The sequence below is a fragment of the Strix aluco genome, chromosome 6 (assembly GCF_031877795.1).
Source record: "Strix aluco isolate bStrAlu1 chromosome 6, bStrAlu1.hap1, whole genome shotgun sequence".
Taxonomy (NCBI): Eukaryota; Metazoa; Chordata; class Aves; order Strigiformes; family Strigidae; genus Strix; species Strix aluco.
In genome coordinates this window covers 43,722,067-43,743,153 of record NC_133936.1, presented here as the reverse complement: position 1 = coordinate 43,743,153, position 21,087 = coordinate 43,722,067, and the positions used below count along the sequence as shown (strand labels likewise).

At 54.6% G+C, this 21,087-nt stretch overlaps 1 protein-coding gene across 28 annotated transcripts in view; it reads right to left on the bottom strand.

Annotated features, from left to right (window-relative positions):
* The window catches only part of PCBP3 (poly(rC) binding protein 3), a 61,829-nt gene extending 42,286 nt beyond the window's left edge, over window positions 1-19,543 (bottom strand). For 22 of the 28 annotated variants that reach the window (XM_074829870.1, XM_074829898.1, XM_074829877.1 and 19 more), the window contains exons 1-4: window positions 19,284-19,537; window positions 15,151-15,241; window positions 8,426-8,507; window positions 7,097-7,202 (exon numbers count right to left, since the gene is read on the bottom strand). In XM_074829870.1, coding sequence (XP_074685971.1) covers window positions 7,097-7,162 — 66 coding nt within the window. In that variant the 5' untranslated portion in view covers window positions 7,163-7,202; window positions 8,426-8,507; window positions 15,151-15,241; window positions 19,284-19,537. Of the gene's footprint in view, window positions 1-2,225; window positions 2,381-7,086; window positions 7,203-8,425; window positions 8,508-15,150; window positions 15,242-19,283 lie in introns of those variants that run through there. The other 6 variants (XM_074829879.1, XM_074829884.1, XM_074829882.1 and 3 more) reach the window with 5 other exon arrangements.
* Window positions 19,544-21,087: the final 1,544 nt, after the last annotated feature.

Genomic DNA, 21,087 nt, shown 5'->3' with positions numbered 1-21,087 from the left:
TGCAGCACCAGGATGGGTGCATTCATTGAGAAGCTGAAAAAAGCTCACTACAGGGATGGGGACAGCCCTCATCCATCTGTGAAGCATTTAAATTCACTTTCCATTTCAGCTGTCCAAAAAGCAGCTACAGAGGTCTGGAAAACTCAAGCCATGTAGGCTGCCACCCACCCTCACACTGCAGGAATGGGGGCTCAGTGCCAGAGGTGCCACCCTGCGCAGCATGTCCCGGGGCTGGGAAAGCATCCTCTGCTTCGCCAAAAGCAGCCACGTCTCTTCTCTACAGATCAGAGCCGGGGCTGCAAGCGCTCCGCCGCCAGTGGGATCGAGCTTGTCCCTGTGTGCTGGGCATGAGCCCCGCTGCCACACGGAGTCACGCTGGCCAGCAGCGTGCCACCGGCAAGGTGCCTGCTCCACTTGCCACACAGCAAACGCCCATTTTCCAAGCAGGTGTCCGACTTGGAGGAAAAAAAAAATCATCGCCTGCGAAAAGTGGTTCTGGGACCACCAAACCAGGAAAGGTAAAAGCATCGTTGGTAGTTACCCAGAAGAGCATCCTGCAAGGTGGTGAGTGTCTGCCTGTGCAAGCATCCAGGTCCCCTCCGCTTCCACCCCAAATCGGGGCTGGCCGCTGCGGAGGTGGTTTGCTCGGTCTGCTCTGCACAACCCATGCCACTGATTCCGACAACATTCGTGTTTTCTGATCCTATGCACTGAAACCCCACAGTTTCTCTAATGCATTTTGAAAGCAGAATTTACACTCATTGCAATATGAACATTAAAATAATGTTGAAACCACTTAAAGAGGTTTTTTTTCCCCTTGGTCTTGATCAGTAGCCTTTTTTACCCACTGAAATGCTCGTTTTTCTTCAGAAAGAAATGTTGTCTTAATTCAGCCAAGATTAAAAGCACATTTTTTACAGCTATTTCTCAGGAAGAAAGAATTTCAAATTTGCTTTTGTATCTGAGAATACTAAATATGTTTACATAAATAAATCTAAAAAAGAGGGGGAAAGTCTGAGATTTTGGAATTCTGTATTAAAAGCAAACCCCCAGATATCAGGAAAAACTGCTAGTTTTCAGGGTTTGGTTTCTGTATCAAAATGCAGGCTAGCATCTGTCTTTGCATCTGTCAAAACAAAGGTCAATCATTTTATGGAAACTTAAACACAACGCCCTTGCTCCACTGTTTCTGGTTTATTTTTAAGCTGGACGTGACTTCCGACTAATAAAATAAGATTTTCTAATATGGTTCATATTAACATTACATTATCCCAGAAAACTCAGATTACAAGAAAAATACGTCCGAGAACATTTTCCCTTTATAATAAGAAGATATTTTGGGATTGAGTTCAACAGCATTTAAGTCCTCTATAACCTTTGCAACTAATATTTCACTTTTCTGCTTATAAAGCAATGGTGTAACCAAAGAAAATGCAACAGAAACATGACAGTATCAGAAATAATTTAGCCACCCTGAGCAAAATGGGTATCTGAAGGCAAACTGAAAAGAAAACAAAGCGAGCCCCATAATAAAAGGTATTCCTCTCTCCAAATCAAATTTCCCTGGCACAAGAAAAAAAATTAATGGAAATAGAACCAAAAGGTAAAAATTAAATCAAACAGGGTCAGGGGTTTTATTACGTTGCCAGACTAAGACGTGATTAACATCTATGCTATTTTAGTATCAATTTCTTTAAGGCAATTTGATTTGTGCTATTCCCACCTGAGCGCATAAATAAATGACACTGTCCAAAGCCTGCACTGAAAATCAGGTAAATTAGGAATGGCTGAATATTCTGGTTAATGCCAAGATGGATGCTTCCCTACCCAGGGATACAATCTTTGGCTTTAGCCACAAGGCACAGGTAAAACTGGATTTTATCAAAATAAAGCACACAGAGAGAATGACAATTTTGCAAAACAAATCTGGCAAAAATATATTGCAGATATCTTACAGGAGAGACTTGAGGAGCAGCTGTTAACTTAAGCTAACCCCCTTGCTCGCGCACCTATTTCTCCCATGATCCCACCTCTCTCCGACACAGACTTAAATTTCCTCTACGAGAAATTCACTTAAGATGGCTCTTAAGCATCCAAAGCTCTTCTAACCCACATTGCAGCCCCATACCCGACTCATTTCGTGATTCTTCCCTGATTTTCATAGGTAGGAAAAGTTGCATGCGGCAGGTGGTCTTCCACCAACACAATCTTTTAAATCTTCTTACCTTCCCCAAAGAGCTGCTTTAGTGCCGATTTGGCGTGAGGGGGGTCCGGACAGATGGCCAGTCTTTTCACGTTTGGAAAGGATGAAAAATGCTAGGGGGGGGAAAAAATCCCAGTGGTTTTTTTCGCCGTACGGCGCAGAGGGCTCCAAACCTCATTGGCCCTGGGAGGTCCACCACGTGGCACAGGATGAAGAGCACGTGACCTATTTTCTCCCAAATCCCTTGGTTTGCTGGAAAGGGGGATGCACCCACTGCTGATGTTCTTGTCATTTCAGTAGGCTTTGATTTTTTTTTTTTATTTTTTTTAAAGGCCACTGAGCAAATCGGGTTGCCTCAAGGCGATGAGGGTGAACCAGCCAACGCTTTCAACATGAAGGAGAAAGGAGCTTGGGTACGAGACGAGCACCAGGGCACTGCCCGTGTGCAGGGAGAAATTGGGAGATGCTTTACCAGGGTACCGGCAGAGCAGTGCCTGCCCACCCACTCCAGGGATGGAGCCTTTGGAGGGGAGAGGCGTACAGCAATGCACATTTGGCTGCTAGTAATGGACTGTGTTAAACCCTCCATCTCAGAGGAAGCAGCAGCAGAGGGAAGGACCAGGCTGAAGGACTGCAGAACCCAGAGGAAGAGGATGTGTTACAACTGCTCCATCACCAAAAAAAAAAAAAAATCTTGTGCCTTTATGTTGCTTCTGACCTCTCCCAGGCCGATCCCATCCTCTGTTGCCTTACCGGCTATTGCACAGTTGTTGCACCAACCAGCTGCTCTGAGAGATAGCAAGTCTGCTTTGGAGGCAGAGCGTCTGCCGAAACTGCTTTCTTGGAAGAAGGACCAAGGGCAGTGGAGGGAGCACGGCATGCTCTGGGTGGGCATTGCCTGCTCCCACCACCACATGGCCATGCCAGGCTCAAAAGGCATTTCAAAGTGTCCCCCCCCAGACACTCACCAAACCTAAAATGCAGCACAATTCTGGGGATGTTCTGCCCCAGAGGGGTGCCCAAGGCCCTGTGGATCAAGGCAGGGCAGGCCACAGCTCCCAGCATCTGACTTTGACAGGTGCTGGGGGTCTCTCCTTGCCCCAGCTCTCTACTTCCCAGGGGACAGCAGCTCTGAGCCACCACATCCCAGCCAGCCATGGTCCACAGGCCAAGCAGCTCCTGGCCTTCCCTTGGTAACTGCAGGTACCAGCCCATCACTGTCAGGACACTCAGGTTGGGGAAGGGCAAAGGAATTTTTGGAGCCCAAGACATCCTCTTGTTTTTCCTGTCAAAGCTCAAGCCCGTGTGTTGCGCCAGTCAGAAGGTGCATTTTTCTGGCAACCTGAGTTCCCACCTGACACATCCCTTGACTGTGCCATCTTGTCGTGCCAGCGATATGCCTGTTCATCATCTCTGCCAATAGAAAGCCCTAAGTGAATCTACCTCTGGCATCTGCCCTGGAATTTCAGTGATGTTACTTCTGCAGAGCAGCTGTCCCCAGCCATCCTATCATCCAAGGGTTCAAGCCCTTCTTATCTAAGGATAACACCTAAGGCTCCTCAAAGAACCAGCTGAACTTGGGCTCTGGTGAAAAAGCACAGCTCCGGCCACCTCCATGCCTTCTTGGCATCACCACCACGTCCTGACCTGGCGCAGAGCCCGACTGCTGGTTCTCCCTTGTGACTGTTCCCCTGCACATGGCTCTGCACGGGGACAGAAAGCATCGGGAGCACAGTCCCTATTTCCAGGTCCTTCCTGAGGCCAGACTGTCTTACCATGCTGTTATCAAAAAGAGAAGTACAGCCATAAAATGCCTCAAATGGTGTAGAGAAGTGCAGGGTTTCACCTGAAATCCTCTGTGGCTCAGAGGGTTATACTTCTCCAGCCACCAGCCAGACGATGGGGCATTTTAGTCCACAAATACAAGCCGAGGGAGAAACTTGCCATGCTCAAATGCAAATTATGGACACAGCCAAAAGCGCTCAGCTTGCTGCTTTCCCCTCCCACATTTTGTGATGGACAGTGTGCAAAGGGTGAGAAGGAACCCCCCCACCTTCCAGCCCCACAGCTCCCTGTTTGCAGCCCCCTCATCCTTCCCCAGTGATGCCCAGCTAAATCTGGCTCCCGAGTAATCTTCTGAATAATTATATAATAGAGAGGCAGGCATAGAAATAATTTTAGGCTGCTCTGTTGATAGAAAGCAAGCTGGATTAAAAGATCAGAACAAGCAATACTTAGATTAAAATGGTTTGTTATTTTCAGCTGTGGAAAATCTGTGGCTAAAGCACGGAAGATGTTGAGGGAAGGCACATCATCTTTCTTTCCCCAAAACCAAGCTTTCTACATATTAGCCAAGGCAAATTCTAGGCTTCCAACCTACACTCAGGTTTGTTTCCCAATGGGTCAAATAAATACAATTTGCCAGTTCATATGGCATTTTATGTAAAGACTTAAGAGCAGCGCAGAGATGCTTCAAGTTACATTCTGCCCTGCGAGCTGAGTCCGAATTAAACGCCATCAATGCATGGCTGCTTGTTAAGACATCAGACCACCTGAGTCAAGAGAATCAGCATGCGGCTTGGCAGACAACTTCATTACCTACGAGAAACGTGCCTCCTGACACACAGCATGGGCTTTATTGGTACCAACATATTTGCCTTTAGCATGTGCCTCCCTGCACCCCTGAGCTGATGGCAGGCAGACGCCAAGTGGTAGAGGGGCAGCTGCAGATGGGAGAAGCCCGTCAGACAGTGGGGCAGCTCTCTGCAGGCGCCTATATGGCATCCCCCTTGCCCCCAGCAAGGTCAGCAGCTTGGGGTGCCACACCAGGCCCCCGCTCTGACTGATGGCTTTGGAAAGGCGTGAAGGAAAGGCAGGAAAAAAACAGTGAGACAGGGACCTGATGCTGGGGGCCAAGCCCTCCGCAGGGCATGGCGCTCATCAGCCACATCCCGGATCGATGCCGCTAGCTTTGCTCATTCACCTTCAAGTTCAGATTAAGCAGAAGGGTCAAACAGAGAAATTGTTTGCCACTGGCGGGCACGTCCCCACCCACCCCCCACAGCCTCGTGTCACAGCCTTTGCTGGCATGGACACGTCCCACCCGAGCCCCTTGCTAACCTCACAGCATCTCTGGCCCCCAGCATCAGCAGTGACCACTCATGACATCACCTGGATGCAAGATGGAGCAGCAGCAGTTTCCCAGTGCCCAGTGGTCTCCAAAAACTGGGTCCTCTTCCAGGTGTCCTTCACACCTGTAGTTTTTCTATAAAATAGTCATGGTACTACACACACAGGATCACCTCTGAGTTCTAACGATGAAATCCCATGGGGCAAGAGGTCCAAGACAGCCTTGAAGAGGGGTTAGCATTTAAAATGAAAACCACACCTTGCTTTGCATTTTAAGCTAGAAGCTGCTGGCTTGCTCAGAGATGGGAACCAGGCTACTCTCTTGACTGCGAATGTGGTAGAGGGCCAGGGCACAGGCCTGGGAGAAGGGATGGGATGTTGGACAGGGAGCATGTGAAGGCAGAAAAATGAGGTCGGAGACCTCCCTGGAGGAGATGGGAGATGTGAGTTGTTGTGATGTTCATCCAAATGGTGCTTTAATAACCACTTACTGCAGAAAAGTGTCTTCACTAAAGCCAGTCAACAAATTGCACTTGCTGGACAGACTGGGCTTAAGAGTGTTTGTGGGAGGACAGTCTGGGGACTTGGTCCCCAGCTGGACACTCAGCTCCCCCAGCAAGGACATGTCCCAGTTTTCCTGGGGTTGGCGATGGGAATCCCTTCCCCAAGACCTGCTGTGCTCAGGGAGATGCCAGCAAGCAGGGAAGAGGCAGGGCCCTCCAGGGATGCACTCCCAAGTGCATCCTTCAGCTCGTGGCCTCCAGGCTACCAGCAGGAAAGACAAAGCTGCCCTCCACCCCCCAAAAAAACCCCTCTACAGATGGATGTGTTTGTAAGAGGCACACAGGAGCTGCAGATGGTGATGGAAGAGACCTCAGATGATGCATGCTTAAGACCAGATATAACTAGTACCCACCATGTCACCAGTGATCATGGACAAGCCTCCTTGCAGGTTTTTGGGCAAGTTCTACCCTTACTGTACCTTACTGAGTCACCTACAGCTCCTCTGAGAAACCTCCATCCCCTTACCCAAAACGCACCATCTTGTTGCAGGTATAGGGTGTTGCTCTGGCTGGTGTCTCCCAGGGTTTTATGTGCAGAAAACAGCGATTAGCGACACTTTTAAATGGAAAGGGAGAGAAGAGAGGTGGATTTGTCTGTCGCTACCACATTTCTGCTTTATGGAGCTGTCTTCTCACTCAGAGATGCGTGTTCTCCTCTTCACTAATGGAAAATGTTGCCTCGCCGTCCATTTGCGATAGTCAATGCCTGGGACAACACAATGGCCCCAGGCCAAAGCAAATCTATTTTAGTAACAAAAGCAGAGTGGCTGATGAGAATGACCCCATCTATGCACTTCCCAGCTTAGCTCTTTAGCTGGTTTTAATGGACCCCTGTGACCAACGTGGTGGAAAGCAGGCGGCCGAGTGCAATGAGGGCAGAGGCGGCAGGATGGGACACCTGCACGGATGCACGACTGTCCCAATCCCTTTGCACAGAGACACCCCAGCAGCAAAACACACCTCTCACAGAAGCTCTGTTAGCAGGATTGCACCATGCAGGGAGCAAAACCCCCTTCCCTTTTTTGCCCATGCCACAGCATTGCCCCTCACACGGAGCTGGGTCCCTGCAGTGCAGCAGTATGTCTCTCTGAAGAGCCCAACCACGTCCTCCCTGCAGGCATTTTATAGCCTAAGGGAGACCATAGTGCAGCTGCTAAGACCCACCGGGGTTGGAAAAGGATCTGAGCTCACCTTACCTTACCCTGCAGGCCAGCCTCGAGCTCCAGAGCGATTCCTTGGAGGGTCCGGTTGCACCAGAAAAGGGCATGCTGAGCACAGGGTGGCAACCAGCGGTCCACAGCACGAGTCTGCAAACCAGGACATGGCAGAGGTTAGGCACAGCACAGAGGAAGGACACCCGACGGCTGCTTACTGTCCAGGAAAAGTGAATTTCAGAGAGAAATAAAACATGGTTTGGGTTGGGGGGGACAAAATAATCAGGAGCATCACCTCCAGGTTGTTTATGGGGCAGGCAGCAAAGCCCCGTCTATATTTTTATCTACATTCAGAGCAGATTTGGGCAGGTCCTACTCCAGCATCCATTAACCAAGGGAAGTCAACCAAAGAGCTGGGCTGTGGAGTAGGGGACCCCAACAAGACCCCCCAGGCGACCACAGCCCAGCGGTCTGGCTGTGGGAACTCCCCCCACCACAGAGGGAGCACAAGCCAAGGGTCTGCTTCATCCATGGAAATAGTCCAGCACGTTTCAGTGACATGGGTGCAGCATTATTTTTATTGCTTTATTTTTGCTGCTGTTCCCAGTAAGTTAACTGGGGCATGCATTACCCATCAATAAAATCAATCGAGAAGCCTGAGCTGTTAATAAGCTGAGTACCAGAGGGCAGAAAAACCTCTCCATCTCCCAAAATATTCTTTGGGGAGTGGGGTGGGTGAGCTGCAGGCCCCATTCATTGCTTGGCCTTGATGTGCTGGGGCAGCTTGTGCATTATAATGGGAAACCTTCCTCTTCCTGGTGACTCAGCAACCACCGCGCTTATCCCCAGCGACCTGGGCACGAGGGGCTGATGCCATGGGAAGGAGCACATCAGTGGGAGGGGAGCCCATGAGACCCCCCTGAGGTCAGTCTTCAGGTCCTGCCTGCTGCTCACAACATCATCAGCACTAAGATCAGAGCAGGTTGTCCAGGGCTTTATCCTTTTGGGGCTTGAAAATCTCCGAGGATGGGGACTACAGAGTCTCTGTCAGTGACCAGCTGTCCTCAGAATTCATGTTTTTTCCCTGTAATACTCTATATGTCTCTCTGAATGGCAGCCATGTCCTCCAAGGTAATAACTACATCCCCAGCTGGTGTCACCTGCAAGCAGGACAGATCCCAGGACAGACCCTGAGGCACTTCACTACTCTCCACTGAGCCTACACAAGCAAAATAAATTTTAAATCCCACTGTCACAATCGTAACATCCTTCCTCATGGACTCCCAACAGACAGAGAGGGAACAAAGAAAAACCCCAACCAAATCCAACTAGCTGAAAAAAATTGGAAAGGATGGAAAACCCAACCTGCGACTCACCGTTGGAGGAACAGCAGGGGCAGGTCGGGGATCCCGTGGGGTAGATGGCTGGGGGTCAGCAGCTGAGGTGGCAGGGGAGGACCTGGAAGACAGCACGACATCTCAGCACCCCCGGGCGCCTGGCCAGGCCCCCTACCTGGGAACCCGCAAGAGCCTCCTCCCAGCACTGCTTCCATGGCCAAGGGTAACCCAGGGAACAGGGCAAAACAGCCTTGAGCAGAGGAATCCTTGGTAATTTTTTTATGCCAGTCAGCAAAAACTTCTGGTCACTGATTCCAGTATTGAGAAAAAGAAGGAAAGACCCTGACCATGGCACCAGCTTCATCAAAATACACATGAACAAGGGGGCTCAGCCAAGGATTCAGGATGCTGGAAGGACAAGGGTTTGCAAGAAAACCCCCTTCCTTCTCCACAGCGCCAATGCAGGCAAGCCTCTCTGCCACAGCCTCATGGGCACATCCTTCCTCCCCACTGCCCACACAGGCACAGAGCAGCGACCTGCAGCCCGTGAATTCATGAGGAAAGAAACTTTTATTTGTCTTCCAGGTCATAGGTTTGAGTTTATCCCAAGACAAGGCTTAGCATTCAGGAAATGTGTCATTAAAGAATTTGTCAGCAGTTTTCTTAATCAAATATTGGTCTGTCTCCCAGCAGCTCTGCTTCTTGTTATGTTACAATCCGTCCACCCTTACACCAACATGCTGATTGGTAAGATCCCACCCACGACCCCGTCGTCTTTCACTGTGCACCACATGTACACCCACCCACAGAAACTTCTGCTTCCAGAACAGCTTTTTCCTCTGAATGTTTGGTGCAGATAGAATTGTAAGCCAGTCTCCAAAACTGCTATTTCTATGTCTTGCAGCCTCCTGAGATGCACAAGAGCAGGTGAGTCAAACCATGCAGAGGAGCTGAACGCTTGCCTAGACACCTAAGTGGTGTTCTCTGTGATTAAGGTGCAGGTCACCTGGTACGGACAGGCCTGCGTTTCCCACAGGACTGGTGCTGTGCTGGGGTCAACCTCAGTTCCATCATGGGTATGAGTGCACCTCAAGTAATCCAAAAGTTGACTCCAAGCAGAAACCTCAGTGCTCCAAAGCACGTCTTGACCACAGCTGCTTTAAGCATCCCTCGACTCCTCCTGCAGGGCTGTTTCCAGAAGAACTCTGCCAGGTGCAGCCATCCACCGTGGCCAAAGAGGCCCTGGCTGTGGCAGCTGTCTGTGTCCCCACATCACCCAACAGCGGTATCTTGCTCATCAGTGACCAATGCAAGGCAGTCAGGAGTTGTCTTAAAAGACAGCATCATAAGCTTATGGACAAGCAACATTTTGGTCTGCTGGTAGACTATCATCCTCACCATCGTCACTCCAGCACAGCTAAAGACCCTGCACCTTGTGTCTGCTCTGGCAGTACAAGAAGAGGAGTCAATTACTTTTTTTCCTGGTTGTTTCTCTCCACTGAAACACACGTGGGTGCTGTGAGAAAGACACCAGCAAGCTTATCACACCAAAAGCTTTCTGTCTTATGATCCATGGCAGTGGAGAGCACGGCTCCATCCCTGCATGGCCAGCTCACCCGCTAGCTCTCGTGGACTACATCCCATTAGCAAATTTCATCAGCAGTGTTCATGAGAGGTCACCCAGGATGCTGAAGGAGTCACCTGTGAACAGCAGAGCAGCAGAGGTATCCAGATCCCAGCAAAAACACACCTATTTCTCCCAGAGAAAAGAACCTGAGGATGCAATGAATTCCAAAGCATTGATGTGGCCAGTCCCCTCAAAAGTCAGCCTTTGTAGACTATGATATTTCAACATCTTTAACTTATGCCAGGGGGGCACCAAGCACCCTGAGCAGAGCAGCAGGGACCCCATACAGCACTCCCCAGGGGCTCGGCAGCACCCTCAGCTTGATGCCACCTACATGCACTGGAGAACTCAGCCACCTCATTCCACGGGGCTCAAAATTTCACAGCATTTAGTCTTGAGTGGGTAAGGAGGAATCACAGAGATATGGACAAACATTCTCTGAAGAGGGTTTGACCATGTGGCATCAATAGGATGCAAAGGTGAACAAACTGTATGTAGCACCCTGCTCGTGCCCAGCCTCGGAGGTGAGCTGACGGGTACTTCCAAGTGTGAGCGGGTCCTGTGCCCAGTTCCATGTGGCTGTGACAACTTCCCCACTTTTTCTCAGGCAGAGCAAGCTGGTGAGCACTGCTCTTGAGGACATCTGTGGGCATCCAAAGCAGCACCTAGGCACGGAGGCTGTCCCTTGCACTTGCCTTGGTGGGTGTCCAGCTCACACGCTGCCCTGCTGCCCAGCCCAAACCAGCAGATCACACCAAGAATCATTTTTAAGGGCCCCCCAAAGTAAAGCTTGCTCAGGCAAAACCAGATTTTCAGCAGCCTTGCGCATAGTCTCCCCATCTCTGTGCCTACTCTGGGCTGGAGATGCAGAAGCAGCCCCCTGACAACCCTGGCATGCTGCCCTATCCTACCATCCCAAATAACAGCAGGTCCCCCCATATCTCCTACCACACATCACCTCTCCTGCAAAAAAAAAAGTCTGCTCCAACATCAATCCTGCCTCTCCTGCAAACAGCCAGCCAAGATGGACTTCAGCTCCCCCTCACCTGTGAGTACTTGGATGTTTGTGCCCACAGGACATCTCGCTTGGCCCTGTGTTTGGGGCACCTGTGTGGGGTACAAGGTCTGCAGAGAGTATGGAGAGCTTGCAGATGTCCTCTTCCTTTGCTGCAACCCCGCTAGGGAAAACACAAGCTCTTTGGGAAAACGTGTTGTGCAGCTGGTGAGGGATGCACCAGATGGGATGGGATGGGATGGGATGGGATGGGGATGTTCCCCCACCATATCATCGATTTCCTGAGCTATAATACACCTTATAGATGGAAAACTCAGCAAAATGGCTCCATCAGCATTGTCCCCCCGGGCTGTTGGCCCCCTTCATGTTGTAGGGGACCCCACTCCCACCCAGTCGGGGTGCAGAAGCCCCTGTACCGCTGGGATCTGCTTTGTTCTGTTGCTTGGGGTTCTCAGTGCCGTCGCTCATTGCGCAGGGGAGAGAACGATCCTCCCCTGACCTGTGTTCCCATCATCCGCCTTACTGGGTGTTTTACGCAGACAGAGGCAATGATTTTAATGTCCCAGTGAACAAGCTGTCGGGACGCATCAGCCTCAAAGGGCAGACTTCAGAGATGGCTTCTCCTCCCAGGCGCTGCCTGGGAAAGGAAAACCAATTCCAGCTCTGCACACGCACACACACACACACACACACACACACGCCATGCGTGTGCCACTGGTGCCCATTACTTTCCAGACTTTTAATAAAACATCCTTCAAAACCGCACTCCTCAGGAGGGGGAGGTGGTGAGCCCAAGGTGGGGGGGCCGTAGGTGAGCCGCCACCAGGACGGCGTGGCCGCCGGGCAAGCAGAGCGGGCAGCCCTGCAGGCAGGAGCTGGCCTGACGTGATGGGACCTGAGCGCTCTGAAGCCGTCAAGAGTCTCGGCAGAGATGAGCTGAGAAAAGCCATGAGCAAAGCTGACATCTGCCCCCTGGGCGGGTACCTAATGAGCGGAGACATTGTCCATTTGGGGAGATGAGGTAAAGTTAAAAGATTTCAGAGCTGACACCTGGCAGCCTCCATTGGTATTCCTGGCAAAATGGCAAGGGAAGGAGAATGGAGATGGGGGCCTGAAACTGGTCCCCGCCCTGGGCTCCGCAGTGGTGAGTGAGCGGGATGGGGGTGGTGTTGGTGTCTCAGCATCTCATCTCTGCTGCCTGGAGCAACCGTCTTTGTGATTTTCTACCACGTTAGAAGAGAAACTGGTGCTTTCTGAGAGCTGCCCCACCGGGATCATCCCCGGGGCGGGTCTGGCAAGGTCTCACATGGCCCCATGCCCGCCGAAAAGGCATGGGGAGAGCACGTTCCTGGGTCCAGCAGCACACCAGACCCACTCTCAGCTGGGATCTGGGTACAGGCAAAGGCTCCCATGTCCCACAGCCCCCACAGCCTGGGAGCAGAACAGCACTCAGCGAAGCCCTGGCCCCCAGCATCACCCAGCAGCCCCCCCCTGCTGCTTCCACAAACCTAGTTCAGTCAGTCCCTATAAATCCAGCCTCTGTAAGCCCACTTGTCATCTGCACTTCCCTAACTTACCTCCAGCCTCTTTGCTTTCCACTACCTTCAAATGGTGCCTGACGACAAGACGGGAGTGATGGAGCATATCACCCCTATCACCTCCAGGTTTTCCCCTCCAGAAAACCTGGCCAGCAAACTCCCCTCATTTACCCCCAAAGCCACGTCGTGTGCCCCCACTGAGATACTTTCATCCCCACCCATCTGCCTGCTTTCCCAAAGGCCAAGTGGGTTTTACAGGGCAATCATCTCCTTGGGACCATCCTGGGTGGAAGGGGAGTTCCTCGAGCATCCTCCAGGCCTCCTACCAGCCAACAACAGCTTACAAAACTTGCCATTGCTCCACACAGTTTCCATCAGCTCCATCAATGAACGCCCTCAGGTCTAAACCACATTGCAAGTGCAATTTTCACCCATGTAGCTCTGGGTTTTTTTACTCCTTTCCAAAAGATATAGCCAGAAACCACCCATGGTGGCTTTGCCTGGGATGCCCGGGAGCAGGGACAGCATCTGGGCTCTGGCTGCTCCTCCCCGGCACCCGCTGACCTGCTGGGCTCAAGCAGATGGAGCGGCCGCAAATCCCCCTGTAAGCCAGGGAAGAAGACTAATCTCCTAGAGGACAAATCGGTTGGCAAGGGGGGGAGCTCGGCATTTCAACTTTTCCTCCCTCTTCCAGCAAATGCCAGCAACATCCAGCATGCTTGGAGGGACCCCAGCACCCCTGAGGGCAGAGGTGGCAGCGCCAGGGGCTTGGGGACCTGGTGGAGACCTGGTTTTGGGACAAGCAGACTTTTCATTTAGGTCACAGCAAGATAAGCCATAAGTGCCCTATCAGAGACACAGCAGCTGGTGTCTTCTTGGGGAAAACCACATCTGGTGAGTTCTTAAAACTTCCAGAGTGCTCCCCAGCCACGAAGGGCTGAGGCTTTGCTGCACCTGAGAAGTCCTTGGTGGGTTAAGGAAGCCTTAGGAGCAGCCACCGGCATGAGATGGACCATCCGCAGTGGAATCCCCAGACCTGCCTCACCTTTGGGGAAGAATGGGAATTAGGTCCATTGGAGAGGGCCAGTTTAGGTCTTCAGGATGGGATCTGGAAAGCCAAACATGTTCTTTCCAAAGCCATCACTAAAAGGATGAGGAGTGATGTAATGCACTGATGTCAAAACAGTCAAGCCAGAGCCAAGCCCCAGCAGCAGATGCCACCAGCAGCTCCCCAGGACATCACCCATGGCCAAACCCACCCCATGCCTTTCAGAAGGGTGTTTCTGCCCAAAAGACCCCAGAGCAGAGGTCAGCCTAAGGACACCCCAGGATCTGCACAGCCCAGTCCTGCTCCCGGGGCCATTTGCAAGCAGCCAACTCCCTCCAATTCATTTTCCCTCTGCTCCAGAGGCAACCGAGAGGGAGGAGGTCAGCAAATTTGGTACCATTGTCTGTTCTTCTGGGTTTTTTTTTTCCTTCCCTCCTTTATCATTGACCCTCTTCCCTTGCTTAAGGGCTGGCAAAACTACTCCTGCACGCTTGTAAGGGAGAAACATCTCAACAGATATTGTCAGCTCTACTTGCAAAACTATGGAGTGTTTTCTAGCTGTGACAGGGAGAGCTGTTGATGACAGGCACGTTAGCTCTCATAAAAACTTGAAAGGAGGAGGCCACAACCCAGGGCAAGGACAGAGACCATATAGGGTGGAACGCGTGGCATCTGAGCACAGTTTGTACCCTGGTCCTCTGATGAAGGTGCTTGGGTGACCGGCAGAGCCCAGTTAAGCCCTGGCTGAGCTGTAACACACATAAGCATGGCACAGCATTACTTCTACCACTCGCCCAGGGAGCCAAGCCCCCAGCGCAGAGTCCACATGTAAGGAAATATCCCTGGAGAGAGAGGGTGAGCTATCAGTGCGTGTCCCTGGGGACCACGGTCACCCAATCTGTTCAGTAAAAACAGGCAACTTCGGGTCCCTCACTTGTCCATCCCCTGCCATGCGCTGGTGTCCAAAATCCCCTGGATGGACAACACATTTCTGAGGTGGGGAAACTGAGTCACATAATTGTCCAGACCAGTGAGGTGCCTGCACAGGTCCCCCTAGGTGGATTTTTCAGCAGACACTAAAACCCCTGATGATGCTACAGGGCTGCTTCTCTGCACCTCACTATGCACTCACCATCCTCCCCATCACAGCCTCCTGATTTTTGCAAGATCCTTTGCCCTGCACAAGCTCAGGGAGCCCACCCTGGGCAGCCCCAAGGCATCCTCTTCCCCTGACACAAAGCATCCAACATAGCCAGATCAGGAGAATCTCTCCCAAAGCTATGAGATGTCAGAAACGTGTGGATTTTGCCCATTGGCTTTGGGCTTCGTAGCTTCCCAGGATTCCCGAGGTGCGTTTCATGGAGTGGCCACGGGCAACCACAGCAGAGAGGCTCGCTCGCCCCATGGAGCTGCACCTCCACAGGAAAGGGTTTTGTTTCACAGATACCCTGGGGTCCCGTCTCTACATGCCGCTGCCATGCCTGGGGTACCCTGGGGAGCTTTGGACCTGTGGTGGGGCCGTTCCTGCCTCCTTACCCCTGGGGCCGGTCCCCGGCGCAGCGCGACTCGGAGGCACATCTGGTGGCGTTGGGAAGGTGACAGTGCAGTCGGCTGGGCGGCCCTTGCCCTGCAGACAAAAGGGATGAGAGTCAGGCTGCGCCGGGGCAAAAGCATCCTCCGAACAACGCGCCCCAACACAGAGCAAGGCACTCGGCTGCCCAGCAGCAAATCCCCCAAAATCCTTGCAAATATGATGGAGCAAAGATGTCACAACCAGGGGGAACCCACGTGACGGAGCGGGGGGAACCTGGAGGGCAGAGCCCATGTCATGATGTGTTTGCACAAGGGGGAAGGTTTCAAGGTTTCAAGGCAGAGACCCCTGGCAGCACCCCCAGCCCCATGCTGGCTGTGGTTCGGTGTTTCCATGAGTCCCGTGCTCATGCAATGTTCACCACGAACAGATTGCGGGGAGCTCCAAAGCACGCACGTAGCAAAGCTGCACATCGCAGATGAGAAAACCTTCCACGAGCAGCAGCCCAGCTGCTAACAGCAGGAATAAGGCAAGCATTTGCTACCTCTGCTTGCAGCAGCACGTCACTTATGTTTCCAAATGTGTTGCTTAAGTTACTATCATTTAGTGGCTTTTAAGAAAAGACTCTGCTCCCTTCCCACCCCGAGCTGAGCGCGGACAGGCTGTGCTGGTGCTGGTCGCTCACCCTGTGCCCACCACAGCAGGTCCCCATTCCAGGGACACCCACGCAGGTGCTTCAGCTTCACCCATGCCAGAGGTGCCACAGCCCCAATTCCCTAAGGACAAGCAGGTCCTAGCGCTGTTGGGAAGCAGCTTTTCCCAAACCCCAGGTCAGCAGACTGGGGCCCTCCAGGGCACTTGGATTTTCAGGAAACCATCACCTTAGACTGGGAAAGTCTGGACAAGAGGGTTTACTCCTTGGTGGAGGATGCATAAGTCATCCTCCAGCCTGCCCTTGAAACTGAGCCAAAAAAGCTTTTACCTAAAGCAGTCAGCAATAGGATATCAGATCCGGAGTTCCAGGATTAACCCCTTCCTGGGAGATGCTGGCTGGTTGCCCTTGCATGTGGCCCCCCTTTCTCCTCCTCTGGTCGATGCTGGATTTCCCCACCGTGTGTGCCCACCAGGCTGGTGGACGCAATGTCTGTACTCCCCTGGCAAGGCTGGGGGGGCACACACCACGAGACCCTGGTGATGGGCTGCTGCCAGATCAAAGGGGACTGAAAACACATTCCCCCCAGCCAGGGAGTGGCATTTCTCTTCTGTGTGTCTCCTTGCAAAGCCTGCCCAAACAGGCCAGAGTTTGGGACTCAGCAAAGGGAAGAAGCAACCAAAAAAATAAGGTGGAAAATACAAAGCACTTCATTTTGCCATTTTCAGAGGAAAGCGTTTGGGTTTTGCACTCCTTAGGAAGTCACCAACTGTCCGTAGCTCCTCTAAAGGGCTCGCCATTGATCAGTGTGCCAAGTCTCAGTGGGCTTTCCCCAAAAATACCATATTCCCTCCTCGACAGAAAACAGCCCCTTCGGGACACCCAGAGGAGGGACCTTCTGGGTTAAAGGGAGTTTTTCTTCTTTCTGGGTTCCCTGCAGACAATCCGAGAGGTGCCAGCACCAGTTTGCCTGCCAACCTGATGAAAAGCGAACCTATTTCTGCAGTGTGGAAAGGCAAGAGCCTCCACCCATGGCCATGCACTGGGATGGGGCAGGAAGATGAAGGATGCCCCTGTCCCTGCTCCAGGTATCACTGCCCCACAGCCAGGAGCAAAGGGTCCACCCTGGGTACAATAACACTGTCCCCCAGCCCGGCACGTCTCCAGCGTCCCCGCAGCCTCTGCGCAGGAAAGGACAGCCAGCAGGCGCCGCGAGGGATGCCGGCCATATCTTAGTGCCGTTAATTCACCTCCACAATTAGCAGGGCGGAGAAGCAGCGCTTCTGGCAGAGCACCGAGGCCGGGAGGAAGTGCTGCCATTAGCGCTGCCAGCAGCTGCCTGAACTGTGCCTGCAGCAGCGGGGGGGTGGGTCTAAGGACATTTTTCCCTCTCCCCAGGCTCTGCCCCATGGGAGGGACACCACGTATGCAGGGGTGTCAGCAGCACCCCAGCCTCACTGTGCAGCTTCCCAGGGGCAGGCACAAAGACTGTCTGGGTGGGAGCCAGCTCCAGTCCCAAAAGAAGCCCATGGTCTCCTGGGGCCATTGCAAAGAGAAGGAAAAGGAGCCAGGGGTTATAATTGTACCCACTAATCTGGGCTGGAGCCGCCCACGACAGTCCTGTGGACCCAGGGCTCAGGCAGCACAGGGGCTGAGCATCGCTCAACCTACCCCAGCAGTGTCTGGCAGCGGTTTCAGCACCTGCATGGGCCTGCCTGGAATTTCACTGCAGAATTACACCTCCTCCGCCATCATTTAAAGCAAGCCCAAACAGAGGTTTCCCTCTTGCATCCTCCCAGAGGCCACTGTGGAAATGCTCCTAGAAAGCACGGATTAGGTCACAGAGATTTTGGGTGCCTTTGTCAGCTCCCATGGGGCTCTCCATCCCCAGACTGCTTGCTTACAGCTGGAGTTGGTCTGTGCGAGGTGCTGCTATCCATCCCCTCCACCCTGGGGGACTCCTGTCCACCTCCCAGCTCCTCCAAGACCCTGGCACGGAGCAGTGGCTGGTGCATCTCCCACCAGGACCACCCTCCCCTTTGCTACCGCATCCCTCAGGATGTGCAGTTGCTCTCTCCTCTCGCAAGGATGAAGAGCGTGCACCGTCCACAGCTGCAGGCTGGGAAAGCCTGGGACACCTGTGCCACGCCGCACGGACGTGGCCCCTGGCTTCACCCCACACCCCCAGCACCGTGGGAGCCCCTGGGGCATCACAGCCCCCAGCTGCCCCATCTGTCCCCGGGCTGACTGTGCCGCAAGGTGGGGGAGGACGCTCTGTGGCGCGGGGCTCTGCGCCATTCCCGGGGGGCCATGCAGCATCCGCACCAGGGTGGGGACGCTCTGCAGCACAGCGGTCGCCAGAGAATGCTGCACAGGGCTGGGCTGCTGCGAGGAGGGTGGTATGGGCACCCCCCTCACCAGGATGGGTCAGCAAGGCCTCACCCAGACCCCAGGGGGACTCACCGGGATGAGCTGGGCAATAAATGCTGCTCACTGCCCCAGGGGTGATACCCAAATAAACCTACCCCTCTCAAATCGGCTCCATGCGAGGAGGGGTGATGGCTCCGGAGGGGAGGGAGGAACAACCCCAGCACAGGGCACCTTGTGCTCCCTTGAGGCACATGCTGATGAACCAGCTCGATTTCAGAGGAAGGACAGAAAGGTCCCAGCTGGGGAAATAGGCTCCCAGGAGACGATTTGCCCAACTGCGGAGGCAGCTTGGAGGCATGAGCTCCAGAAACGAGGCCTGGGCCCCCTTCCTCCCCCCGGCACTGATACTGGGGTTGCATCTGCCCCAGCTGGATACACCGATGAGCTGCTCGGTGGGTGCTTGGTGACCGGCACACCCGGAGCCAGGGCTTAGAAACGACCGCTGGACCAACACAGTGGGCCACCGCGGGATGCTCGCGCCCGAAAGCCACCACCCAAAAGCCAGCTGCCTGCACAGCATCGCTGCCATCACCTGTCCCCACGCACAACTCTCCCTGCAGTGGCGGGTGGGGGGCTCGGCAAGCCCTCTTCTCCCTTGGGGATCCCCACTTGTGGGCCAGGGGCGCAGGGAGCTTGTTTCGGTAGAGGCCAGTCCCTGCTGAGCCAAGCAGCATCCCGGGCTGGGAGTCAGGGACGGAAAACTCTCAGCAGCCTCGCAGAGACGCACACCCGGGGAGGTGACAGGGCATGGGGGGGGGAGCCCCTCGGGATGGCGACACGGGGGACCACCGCTCTGCAGAGCCACCCTGCGTTCGAAGGGTGCTCGCCTCCTGCTCCCGGACTGGTTCCCGGAGTGACGCCGCACCGGGAGCCGCTTCCTCGTCGGAGGGGCTCTGTCCCCCTCCCCGCCACCACCCGGGTCCCTGCGGGGGGGACCCAGCCTCCCCCCGCCCCAAGGACGGACCTGGCTGGAGCAGGACGAAGGCTCCGTCCCGGGCCCCCCCGCCAGCCCGCCCCCGCCCAAAAAACAACGCCCCAGGGAAGGCAAACCCCTACCTGCCCCCGGACGGACGGACGGAGGGACGGAGCGACGGGCTGTGCAGAGCGGGGAGGGATCGGGCAGGGACAGGCAGGGCTGGGCAGGAGGAGGGGAGCGGCGGAGTTGGGGGCCGGGAGGGCGCGGCGGGGCTCGCTCCGAGGGAGGCGGCAGCTGGAGCCGAGCGGTGGGTCCTGCCCGGCCCCGCAGCCCTGCCCGGCCCCCCCGGCTCTGTCAGGCCCCCCCCCGGCTCTGCCCGGCCCCGCAGCCCTGCCCGGCCCCCCCGGCTCTGCCCGGCCCACCCGACGCACCGCCCCACCGCGCCCTGCCCCTGCCCCAGCCTCTGCCCCATCCCTTCCCGCCCCCGCCCCTGCCCCTGAGCCTACCCCAGCCGCTTCCCCACCTCGGCTATTGCCTCTGACAGGTCCCAGCTCCTGCCCCAGCTCCTGCCCCAGCCCAGACCCCTGCCCAGACCCCTGCCCCTGTCCCTTTCCCAGCCCCTGACCTTTCCCTGTCCCTGCCCTTCTCTGTTCTAGCCACTGCCCATTTCCCAGACCTGGTCCCTGCCCCGCCCCAGCCCCTGTCCCTTCCCGGCCCCAGCCTCTTCCCATGTCCCTGCCCCTGCTCAAGGCCATGCCCATGTCCCAGACCCTGCTCAAGCAGGGTCCCCAGCACCACACCTTGACTCTGGCCCTGCCCCAGCCCCTGGCCTTGATCCTGCCCTTAAACCTGCTCTGCCTCAGCCCCGTGCCCCAGCCCCTGCTCCTGTTTCTGCCCCCGAACCCGCTCTGCCCCTACCCAGCCCCTGCCTCTTCCTCTGCCCCAGTTCCTGCCCCTGCCCCAGCCCCAAACCCCGGCAGCTGGCATTGCCCGGGTACACAGCATCACCTCTGACCCGCACCTTGGGGTGCTCCTGCACCCAGGTCCTGCTGCACATAAAGAAGGGACCCAACCCTGCCATTGCCAAGGCACAGAGAGATGGGTCCCACCAAGGGCTATGCCCCTGCCTGGGGGTCACAGGGAGCCACATCTGCTGTGGTCTTGCCATCCTCCCCAGGACCAGTGCCCACCTCGGAGGGGATATGAGCTGGCTCTTTCTGCAGTGTCAAAGCCATCCTGGTAGGACACCCCAGGGAGGAAACTTCTTCGTGGAGCAAACATGCCATCATTTAAGAAAGGATTTGTGATGTCCCCCACCTAAATAACACACCCTGGCTCCATCTGTTTGGCTGAGAAAAGGAGGAGAAAACCCCAAGTGAAATAAAGGCTGGTCCAGCCGCTGCCACAGTGGTTTGGTGGTGAGCATCTCTGTATGGATGTTGGGGGGCTCAGTGGGATGGGAGGCCTCTGGGTAGGAAGACCCCAGGCTGGGGTGCGGCTGCCTGGACCCCTCACAGCCCTGGGCAGGGGGCTGTGACGATCCCTGGACATCTGGGATCCCGCTGCCACGCTTCCAGGCGGGAACATATAAATATTTCAGCGGAGTAGCTGAGCCCTGTCAGGTTGCATTTGCTTCTGGCAGGGTAAGTGTTGGGAGAGGGGGAGGAAAGGCAGGGAGAGGAAATGCTCTCAGAAGATGCATCATCTCCCAGGAGATGGGGGCACCAGCTCCGGGGCTCGATCCTCGAGGGTCTCCACCTCTGCTTAGTTTGCCTCTGAGGATGCTCTTGCCTCCGGGACCGGTGCAGTCCCCCTTGCCCCGATGTTTGGGTCTTACCCCATAAGCGCATTTTGGGGGCTGCTGCCGGGCTGTGCCGGAGGGGCAGAGGGGCTTCGGGGATTTCGCTCCGAGCCCAGCAGGCAGCGGCACGTCCAGGACCCTCG